This window comes from Leiobunum rupestre, chromosome 7 (assembly GCF_980474605.1).
Source record: "Leiobunum rupestre chromosome 7, qqLeiRupe1.1.hap1, whole genome shotgun sequence".
NCBI lineage: Eukaryota > Metazoa > Arthropoda > Arachnida > Opiliones > Sclerosomatidae > Leiobunum > Leiobunum rupestre.
Window position 1 is genome coordinate 38,901,188 of NC_143390.1, and position 12,141 is coordinate 38,913,328.

Genomic DNA, 12,141 nt, shown 5'->3' on the forward strand with positions numbered 1-12,141 from the left:
TAAAGAGTTCCGACTAGAAAGGACCGCAGGCCGCAAGAGCAACTTTGAGAAAAAATATTTCCATTTCGTGTGAAATAAAATTATTTCATTTCCATTAATTATGAAATTAAACTATTTCATTTTCATAATTAAATTATTTCACTTCTATTATAAAATTATTTCATTTCCATTGAAAATTATTTCATTTCCATTACAAAATTATTTCATTTCCATTACAAAATTATTTCATTTCCATTACAAAATTATTTCATTTCCATTACAAAATTATTTCATTTCCATTACAAAATTATTTCACTATCAATAAACGGACTAAAATTCAATTAATTAATTTCCTTAAACAACTAAAATCTCATTTCATTTCCTTAAACAAACTAAAATCTCATTTCATTTCCTTTAAACAAACTAGAATCTCATTTCATTTCCATTAAACAAACTAGAATCTCATTTCATTTTTATTAAACAAACTAGAATCTAATTTCATTTTTATTAAACAAACTGGAATCTCATTTCATTTTTATTAAACAAACTAGAATCTCATTTCATTTCCATTAAACAAACTAGAATCTCATTTCATTTCCATTAAACAAACTAGAATCTCATTTCATTTTTATTAAACAAACTGGAATCTCATTTCATTTTTATTAAACTAGAATCTCATTTCATTTTTATTAAACAAACTAGAATCTCATTTCATTTCCTTTAAACAAACTAGAATCTCATTTCATTTTTATTAAACAAACTAGAATCTCATTTCATTTTTATTAAACAAAATAGAATATCATTTCATTTCCATTAAACCAACTAGAATCTAATTTCATTTCCATTAAAAAAACTAGAATCTCATTTTATTTCCATTAAAAAAACTAGAATCTCATTTCATTTCCATTAAAAAACTAGAATCTCATTTCATTTCCATTAAAAAAACTAAAATCTCATTTAATTTCAATTAAGCCGACTAAAAATCCCTCTCATTTCCATTAAACCGACTAAAATTCGTTTCACTTTTATAAATTCACCGCACCCAAACAATTATGTAAAATACGACCAATACTTTGTACATATAATCGGTTTTCTCATCAGGCGATGACAATTTTGCACGTTTAATGGCGTATAGCGACTGCGGTAGTTTGGACTGTAGGCATGGTTCATTCGTTACTTTAACAGGGTTTCCACAATATTTTGAGGTACAAATTCCCATTTGAATAGATTTTTCCTGACTTTTTAAAGCCAAAATTAATTGATTTAAATAAACTTATATTTCAGTACAAAGGTTAAAATAATTAGCAAAACTTTAAGGAACTAAATAGTAATCACAGAATTTGTCATAAATCTAGAGTGTTATTAAATTTAAAAAGTGTCAATTTAAAATTGAATCCCCTGACTTTTTCCAAATTCTTAAAATTTCCCTGACTTTATAGGCCCATTTTTAAATTTCCTGAATTTTCCCTGACGTGTGGCAACCCTGTTTAAATTATTTTCTATTTCCATTAAATATAGCCGCGCAGCTTGAACTCACGAGTAAAGCGGCAGAACAAACACTGACAATTCATAAAAAAAAGTCGTCCTCGAAGGCATGGAACCCCTGAGAACCGGAAAAGAGAGAGAGAGCGCAGATATTTAATTCTGGCAGGAAAATCTGGCATCGGGTGTCCCACTGTACCTCCTCTTTTCCGCGAAACCGGAAAAGAGAAATACATTGTATGTCTATACCGGAATAGCCGACAAAATCTGCCCTAACCTCCCCATCGCCTCCTGCTCTCTCACTCTACCGGATTATTCCGAAATTCCTGATATAAAAGACAGGGGGATGGAATTACGGCAAGAGAGGGGAGGGCACCTTTCTCACGTCAAAATATAAAAAGGACCCCTTTTCGACAAGAGAAGGGAGATTTTTATGAAATGGTAAACATCGTTAAAACCTGACGACCGACCGGATTAAGGCAACGACTATATGCTGAATCCGAAATATACACTCCGTCAAAATTTAACACAAAAAACTTTTTTCAGGCGACTTTTTTTTTAGATTAAATTTTTTTAACGTTTTTACAGATACCGGTTTTATAGTTTATTTACTTGATTGAAGTTTATACGAATTTTTAAATTTAAAAACCGTCACGTTTCATTAAAATATTGTATACAAGGAAAAATCTGCATATTTTCTAAACCGTGTATAATTCCATTTTAACATGACGTTTGTAAATTCAAATAACTTATCGAAACAGTGTGCGTTAAAATATTATAAAAAAGGAAAGATTAATAACTCCAAAAAACGTTGTTAAAAATTGGCGGACGAGTAGAACTCTGGATGGAATATAAAATTAATCTATTAAATTGAATTGAACGCTTTTTAAATCACGGGAATTATGTAGCCGCGTTAAAATTTATCGCGGAAAAGCTTTCTGTTTTATTAGAGAATCAAGGCTTCTAACTACAGTCGCGTTCGGGCAATGCGCGAGGGGGCAAAAAACGGATTCTTTTGTGCCATTTTCATTCATAATCGAGAAAATATTGATTTTCGATTTCGTGTCCGCGCTTTCGTGGGAAAATATGCCCGACGAAAAAGCCCACCTTCCAAAATATTCCGAAGCAAGGATTTTTTTTCGTTACCAAAGTTTACAAGTCCGCTTATAAGTAACGTAATAAACATAAGTATGACACTGAACGATTTAGGTTAATGATAGTCTGTCGCCGAGTGATTGCGTGATTGTGATCGGAATATAAAACTCTTCGTTGGGGAAATTACTATCAATTTAGTGTGATAAATACGAGCCTGAAATTCGAAAATAACTACCATCAAAATATAGTCGATTTTAAGTTCGGATTCAATAATTTATCATTATTTTTAAAAAATCACGAATTCAACAGTAAAAATTACGTTTTCAATTTATAATAAGCCTTGGCATTTCAAAAAACCAAGAACATCTCGCGAAGAGTTCTCAGTCCTTAGCCACGTAATGATTTATATGGTCATTGACGAAACCGCTTATCTTAAAATATTAGCGTCATACTTATTCTTATTAAGTTACTGATGGTAAAGAGCAATAACATCTATTCTGTAGGAAGAAGTCTAGTAAAATGCGGTATTTTTTAAAATTCGGTATGAAATATGGTTTCGCTTCATTAACGGAGGGAAACAGACGAAGGGCCATTTCCCTTTTTGGCAGGTTGGTCAAGGACACGTTCCCCACAATGGATACCTGCAAAGTTACTATTTTTATGCATAGATAAACGTCGCCTGCCTAAGAACTATAGGGACTTGGCAGTGCTACGTCACAGCTTTTTTTTTCAATAGTTTTTTATCGTGGGGAGAAAAATATGACCAGGCGGCCATGGCCAAAGCTACGGAGTGCCAAGTCTCTATTCTCGTAAATGCCCAAAAACCAACAAATGGAAAGTTTCAAAGCGTAATTAACGGTGTTTAATTTAAAAGCAGTCAGCTACGTCATCAGAATGCCTCGAAAAAAGATTTGGTTTCATCAGTTTTTGTCAAATATCATCGCGCGAAATATCTGTTTTGGTCAAAAATTACCGTGCCACGAATAATCTGTTTGTTTCAAATATCACCGCACAAAAAATCTGTTTTTGTCAAATATCACAGCACGAAAAAATCTGTTTGTGCCAAATATCACCGCACGAAAGTTATAATTTAGTTTAGTTATAGTTTCTGCCAAATATCGTATGTATATATCATCTAATGAGTTTTTTGGAAAATATAGAAAGGCAAGAAGCATTAGGTGAGATAACGATTGAAATTTAATTTGGCAAAATTAGGGATTTAAACAGCATCCAAACTTCTTCGAATCAATTTAGTAATTTGCTAAAATTATTTCCGAAGAAATTGCAAAATATGCAAATTTAGAATGGGAGGCGGAGGAGAGGCAAAATAATAATTTAAAGAGGCTTAAACAAAGGCCGAGAGACCATAAGCTCGTCGATATTCCCGGCAAAGAGTCAAGCAGTGCAGACCGAGTTAAAGACTATCTAATTATACGGGGCTGCAGCCCAAAAATGTGGATCATAAAGGCGTGAATAATACACCCTAACGAGCGTTTGCGGGTCACGTGGCGCGGCCTCGTCCAATCGGAAGCGGCCTTCCAAACGAATAATAACGCTTAAAACGAAAGAGAGAGTCCCGAAAGGATCTGCCTTAATTACGCTCCGAAGCTAATGTTAAAACCCTTTACAATTTGAATAAGGAGGCGTCACTACCGCCTGATGCTCTAAAAGCGCGCCGGAAAGGGTAAATACCGCGTCTCTCGAAACACGATCAAAATAACCGGCGGTACTCGGTAGGGACTGCGGATTAAACGCTCGTTTCGCCATTTTGAATAATGACGTCATCGTAAGCGACCTTACGCCATTCGCAGGGTGACCAGGGAAAAGCTTTGAAAATTTTATAGGAAAAATAAGAATTTTAAGGACGAATTATAGGAAAATATAGGAAACTAAATAGGCGAATTTTAGGAAAATATAGGAAACTAAATAGGCGAATTTTAGGAAAATATAGGAAACTAAATAGGCGAATTTTAGGAAAATATAGGAAACTAAATAGGCGAATTTTAGGAAAATATAGGAAACTAAATAGGCGAATTTTAGGAAAATATAGGAAACTAAATAGGCGAATTTTAGGAAAATATAGGAAACTAAATAGGCGAATTTTAGGAAAATATAGGAAACTAAATAGGCGAATTTTAGGAAAATATAGGAAACTAAATAGGCGAATTTTAGGAAAATATAGGAAACTAAATAGGCGAATTTTAGGAAAATATAGGAAACTAAATAGGCGAATTATAGGAAAATATAGGAAACTAAATAGGCGAATTTTAGGAAAATATAGGAAACTAAATAGGCGAATTTTAGGAAAATATAGGAAATTAAATAAGCGAATTATAAGAAAATATAGGAAATTAAATAGGCTAAATATAAAATAGACGAATTATAGGAAACTAAATAGGATAAGAAAAATATGGGAAAAATAATAAGATAATTGTTGCATATCGGTATACTTCGACTCGAATCACCTAGAATATTGATAATGTTTTGTACACTGCTTTCTTGCATTATTGGATCACTTAGCGGATATACAAAGCTCGTACATTTCAAGATTTTGTTCGAAAGTGGCAGTATTTTCACTAGATGATGACACGTACAAAAAAGTTCTTTCGTTTTCAAAAGACCGTGAAATTATAGGAAAATAGGTTAGAATAAAGGAAATTATAGGAAGGCATTAAAAATATAGGAAGTCTGGTCACCCTGCATTCGAGTAAATATAAGCCCGGCTTAAAAATGAATATTATAAATGGAAAATTGATATTATTCTTCATTCTTAATCAACGGAATTTATAACAAACATAACTAAAAAAAGGTTTCTAAAATTAGCAATAGCGTAATTTTTAATGAAAAATTTTCTTTAGCGGGCGAAACGTCGACTTGGTAACGAGGAAGGCTTCCGATACTTGTTGATGACAGCTTAATTATCGCGATTTCGCGGGCGCTTGAGAACGGCCAAGGCTGCGCTTGATGGATACGATTAATTTGGCAAATTTGTAGTCGCGAAAATCGAGGCGTTTTTAAAGGCAAGTCAAGGGTACGTAATTAATTGAATCTGTCCTATATCATCCCACGTCAAAACGTACTTTCAATTCGTTGGAAGGCGGGGGTACAAGGTACACGCTGTTCGGATAAAAGCCACGCGCGATGGGTGTAAGGAGCCGCGTATGGCTGCCAAAAACCCGCCAACAAAATAATCAATAAACATCAAAAATTCGCATCAAAATTTAAACGCTCCCTTTCCGATTTTATTTTCTACCTTATTTTAAGGCGCGCGCGTCTGAACTATTTAAATATTCAAAGGCTCAATATTATTTAAGAAGCTTAAATCCTTCCATACGTGAATAAAATAACACTTTATTTATTTATTTTTTATTTATTTTTTTATTTATTTTTTATTTATTATTTTTTTTATTTTATTTTAAACGCTCCCTTTCCGATTTTATTTTTCTACCTAATTTATTAATTTATTTATTATTATTTATTTTATTTTAAACGCTCCCTTTCCGATTTTATTTTTCTACCTAATATTAAAGCGCGCGCGTCTGAACTATTTAAATATTCAAAGGCTCAATTTAAGACGCTTAAATCCTTCCATACGTGAATAAAATAACACTTTTTTGAAGGTGTACGTTCACAAGATTAGCCAAGCGGAAATATTCGGGTATTGAAATTGTATAATAATTTTCAGCAGCTTCTAATTGTCAGGAGGTAAATTTGCTTTGTGTTACCTAAAACAAACGTATCCCTTAAACCGCGTATAATCAATGAAGAGGGCGTATTGGATCGATCGTTTACCAATGTAATTTACCGTCTGATAAAATGTCTTTTTATCATTCGTATCACGCAAACTCTCCATATAAAGGACATTAACAATTTATAATACGGAAATATTGATTTCAAACATTCTGACAATGCCAGACAGAAATTCTAATCACGTTTAAAGACTTAATTTATATTATAAATCGATGGTATTTTTTATTGAAAGACTATCTAGATAAATACTTTATATGGCAGAAAGAACTATATAAAACTCGAATTATTAAAAAAAATAGCCACGGTTTTGAGGGGAATGAAGCTGTATTAGACAAATAATAATGGATTCGTTCGTTAATTTTACTTTTTGTATTCACTGGGAACGCACATTGACCGAAGTACTGACAAGGAGACTACCCGAGGTGTTACACACCGATTTTGTTCAAACTCGGGGGATTGGTAGACCTTCATGTAACTTGAAAACTCCTAAAGGGATTTTATTCAATGGGCAACGGTTTTGCCATGGCAACGAAAAATGTTTTTGACAACATAAAATAACATGGGATTTTGACCGATTTCCTTGTGAAAAAAAATTAAAAAGTTGATAAAAATGTGACCAATTTTGATTTTTTTCGTCAATTTTTATCAATTTTTTTTATAATTTTGGTATTTTAATTTTTTTTTAAATTTTGTAAAATGTTTCACAGGGTCAAAATCCCATGTTATTTTCAATGGGAAAATTTCCATTTTAAGTTGTCAAAAACATTTTTCGTTGCCATGGCAAAACCGTTGCCCATTGAATAAAATCCCTTTAGTATTTTTCAAGTTACAACCAATGCCCCGAATTTGAACAAAATCGGTGTGTAACACATCGGGTAGTCTCCTTGTGAGTTAATTAAAATATTAAATAATTCCTAAATGATCTCAAGTTATTGTTGATATGTAAGAAAATGAACACTTCAGGGCCCCTACTCAAATCTTCAATTTTATTATAGGAAAAATAGGATTATATTTCTAAAAATATAGGACTTTATAGGATTATTGTTTCAAAATTATAGGATTTTATAGGACTAAATATGCTATTTCATTTACTAACTTTATGCATTCAAAAACCAAATCTATATTTAGTTAAATAAATCTTGGATTTTCACTTAAAAAATAGAAACTATTTAACCATTTTATCAGAAAAATATACTAGTAGCTAACCATGTTAACAATAACCAAAGTATAGACAAGAATGAATTTGTATAATAATTTATGCTATAGCTAAATCTAGCAATTTAACTGAGTGGCATTATTTGAAATGGGCAAAATATCAAAATTATAGAATTTTATAGGATTTTTTGGGGGTTTTGCTAAACAAATAGGATGTTATAGGATATTTTTGAAAATATAGATTTTATTGATTTCAATAACCATGTATTTCAAAAGATAATTATAAAATGACCTAAAGTAGATTCTAATACAACTTCAATACACGGTAAATTTTAGCAAATTGGAATATTACATAGTAATTAAATTTCATTAAGATTTCCTTGATTTTGGATTATGTAACTGATAGAATCCTAGTATCTATTTAATTGACTGGAAAAAATCATTAATTGTTAAAAAATAAATTATATAAAATATATTTTGGTTAAAAATCTCGTTAAGGTTTTACACCAGCATACGTACTCGTGAAAAATGGAGCACACGCGTACGGTTATAACGATGTAAAACCACCCATTATTATATTCCACTTCAACAGCAATTCGTTGTTCGCATGTGTAGAGTAAAATATAAAAGTAATATATTTCTCAGCGTAAAAAAAATGATTTTTTTAGAAAGATCTTTTTAGCCCAGTCAGATATATAAATATATTTTCCGTAATACCAAAGTAGAGCGTGCTAGGCCGAATAAAGGAAGGCTTTACATAGATCAAAATAATAGGCAAAGTTATCACTCATAACGGATTACGAGAGCGAGTTGGAAAAGCTTTCGGGGGGCGGGTTAATCCTCTTTTCTCCTTTCAACGCGGAGTTTGAAAATAATAGGGGAAAACCCGAGGAAAACAGTGAAGTTTTAAGCTTATAAAACGAATTAAGCTGGTTATTTTTAGCCTCGCTACGAAAATCCATCTCCGGATTTGCGCGCAAAAACATTGTACAAACTACGGAATATGAGAAGTCGAAAAATTTCAAAAAAAACTTACAAATCCGTAGCCTCGACTTTTGCCAGTTTGTCGGTCGGTGATGACAACCGCTTCCTCGATGTCGCCGAACGACTCGAAGAATTGTCTCAGCGATTTGTCGGTCGTGTGGTACGGAAGTCCTCCGACGAAGATCTTGGTGAAGGTGGTGTCCTTTTGCTGGAGAAGTCCGCCGCCGCCCCCGCCCGGGTGCTGCTGACTGCTGACCTCCGACATTGCCACGGCCGATGCTGCCAGGGACAAAAATATCTCAGAAATCAATAAATCGAATTACGCGATGTGGCCTCCCTCCACGAAGAAAATGCCCAAAAACTTTATTGCCGCGAGCCGACAATGGGAATCTCACTGGCCAGACAGGCCAAGTAGAAATAATATAACGTAGGCCAAACTAAAGTAGACTTAACCCTTTCCTTGGTCTCTGAACGGAGTATTAGGTGGTGACTTAGTGTATACAAGGGAGGGATGGGAACTATAGTCGGGTATTAAGGCTTAATAAGAGAGCTACCGCGAGTCACGCGTGCGGAAAAACTCGTCGGCGACTGACCATGTCCGTTCTTATATACTCGCATCAGGTTGTATAGACATTTTCAAAACCCGATGAAACCACGGTTCACTAAGATTTTATCTTCGTCAGAAGTATATAAATATCTCTATTTTGAAAAGTATTCTTCTACTTTTAAATAAATAAATAAATAAATAAATAAATAAATAAATAAATAAATAAATAAATAAATAAATAAATAATAATCAGTAAGGATCCCACAAAATTTTCAGATTCAAATTCCCTGACCATTTTAACAGATTTTCCCTGACTTATTAAGGCCAAAATATTTCTTTTATATTTTACTTTTATCAGAAGTTAATAAATTTAGATGGAACTTATATTTCAGTAAAAAGGTTATTGCAATGTTGAAAAAATTAGCCAAACATTCAAGGAAATAAATGATAATTGTGGAATTTGTCATAGATCTAGAGTTAAATTACCTTCAAAAAGTGCCAAGATAAAATTGAATTCCCTGACATTTCCCTGACTTTTTAGGCCCATTTTTAAATTCCCTGACTTTTCCCTGACATGTGGCAACTCTGCAGGGTAAAACGTCCGATATTATGTGGAAACTATTCCACCTACATTAAAACTGCCAAATATTTTTCTATAGACACTTCAAGCAGAAGCGATCGAAATTGGCCCGTGACCGCGAAACGAATACGTTCACACATATAAGAAGAGATTTAACTAAGTTAACCTTTATCTTTTCTGTTTTATATTCCATAAACTTCCAAAATCTGTGGAAAAATTGTTCGTAACTGGCACGTACCATCGAAAGGCGATATTAAATCCGCGAGCTATCGAGTTAAACGGAGCGCAGCTGTACAGATCCCAAAGTCACTCACTCCGGGGTACAACGAGATCCGTGCAGAGTCAACAAGAATGAGTTCTCAAAAAAATACGCTTTGAATAATTAAATAGATGTTTTATAAACTGACAGACGCCACATTTTTCTTTATCCGCTATAGAATATAAACCAATGACTTAAACGTACTAGTACGATGGTTGGGATAATCTTACCCAATAGATGGCCTTACTGGTCAATTTAAAGCGAAATAGAACTACCGGAAATAAACTGGTACACAAAAGATATTTTAACAACGTAAATAAATAAATCGTGTTTATATTTTATACAATTATCAAAAACAGCTTCTATTCAATATGAAAGGGGTTAAATGATCAATTGATGTTGAAAATGTATTAATATTGATTTAATTTAATTTAATTATTTAATAATGCTCTTTTAAAACTGGATTTAAGAAATTTAAGTTCATTTTTCATACTTGTTTTTCTATCTAAAAACGTTATCTTTGTTTCACCAACGACGTAAGTCTAAACTAGGTGTAAAAGAGTATAATACTCCTAGGTATGACGTTTCTCAAATCACGTGACGGAAAATTACCGGAATTAAATTTCCTGACATTTCCAGGTTTTCCCTGACCAAATTTCCACATTTTCCCTGACCATTTTTGTAGAATAAATGAATGGTTTAACGAAAAATAGTATTTTTAATACATCTTTCAAAAATTTATTTGACTGATTTCTTTGGGGTTATTTTAAAATTCCCTTACTTTTTTGGACCATTTTCAAATTCCTTGACTTTTCCCTGACCTTTTGGAACTATTTTCAAATTCCCTGACTTTTCCCTTACCTTTTGGAATCATTTTCTAATTCCCTGACTTTTTGGAAACATTTTTAAATTCCCTGACTTTTTGCTTTGGTCCCATTCGACTGAAATCCCATTCGTTCGAAAACGATTTAAAATTGAGTCCCAATCGATCGAAAATACCCCAATTGTGCGGTTTACAGCCCAATTTTGCACGTTTATATTATTTTTGATAGTACATCACCTAACCTAACCTTACCGTTAGTACACCTGTAGCAATTTTGTTTAGGTATAACGTTTTTTGCGTACCCTGCTATATCTCGGGGCAGAAGTAAAAAACAAAACAAAAGGTCCCAATGAGCCGAATCCGCCTTTTGGGCTATATTTCGTAAACATATACCGACTTTTTAGAATAATTTTCTAATTCCCTGACTTTTTGGAAACATTTTTAAATTCCCTGACTTTTCCAGGTTTTCCAGGACCTTGCAATAGTAATTATCCCCAAGTTGAAATAAATAAATTCTTGGTATAACATTCGAGTAATATTACTTAAACCATTTATTGATATCAAAAAGGGGGTCAAATCAGAAATCTGTATATCTAGGGGGTATAACGAGACACGAAGATTATCAGTCGCGTACAACAAGATGGTGGGAAATTAAGCGTGGAAGCGGTGAGGCGGACACGCAATATCTGGCTAATAATGGCCGGACAAAGTCAAACGACTGGCACGCTACGCTCGAAGATTATTATAGGTATTCGAGGGGGATTGCGCTGGATGGTCTACGTCAGAAGAAAGGGAACGCTGACGAGCCTGACCTTGTACCGTCATTTCTAAGGTCCTATTATAAGAAACCAAAAAGAAGACGGCGAACCCCCGAAATAGCGTGAGCTTCTAAATATTTCAGCGGTAATACCGACACGTACGACACAAAACAAAACACCAAAATTCGAGGCAGCCAGGTCTCGCTAGTTGCTTCGCTCGATACCACGTTGGATGGGCAATCAAGTCTACACCCTTCGCCAATCAGGGTTGGTAACAACCAGACAGACTGTTTTAAACCACCCTGGTTTAAACCGAAAAAATCCATGGTTAAAACCACTTTTTTTATTCAAATTATATTGAGAAATTAAATAGAAATATTGAAAATTTAAATACTATTTATTTCAAATAAAAATGCAGTATATAATATTCTGCATTTTTTTATTCCAAAACGAAACTAAAACTTAACCTTCACTTTTTGTCGTCTCACGAAGTAATCTTAAAATTCATTTTGCGCTTGAAAATACGCCGCCATGTTAGGGTATAAAAGCGGGTAAATAAGCCTACTACACCTCACAATGTAAAGGTACTGTCACGCGCAAAAACTTAATTTTGAAATCGGTCAAATTGAGCATTTTCGAATAGTATATAAGCAATTTGATCATTTTTTATTATTGGCTTTAGCCGTACTGGATTTTTTAATTTAAAAAAAAGCCGGTTTTTGCCAACCC

General features: G+C 33.3%; 1 protein-coding gene across 4 annotated transcripts in view; it reads right to left on the reverse strand.

Annotated features, from left to right (window-relative positions):
• The window catches only part of LOC149936244 (RNA-binding protein 24-like), a 124,312-nt gene that overhangs the window by 104,937 nt on the left and 7,234 nt on the right, over positions 1-12,141 (reverse strand). For all 4 annotated transcript variants that reach the window (XR_016482326.1, XM_090181074.1, XM_090181075.1 and 1 more), the window contains exon 2: positions 8,498-8,724. Coding sequence is in view for 3 of the 4 variants with exons in the window: in XM_090181074.1 (XP_090037200.1) it covers positions 8,498-8,724 (227 nt within the window). In the remaining variant the exon portion in view is untranslated. The remainder of the gene's footprint in view (positions 1-8,497; positions 8,725-12,141) is intronic.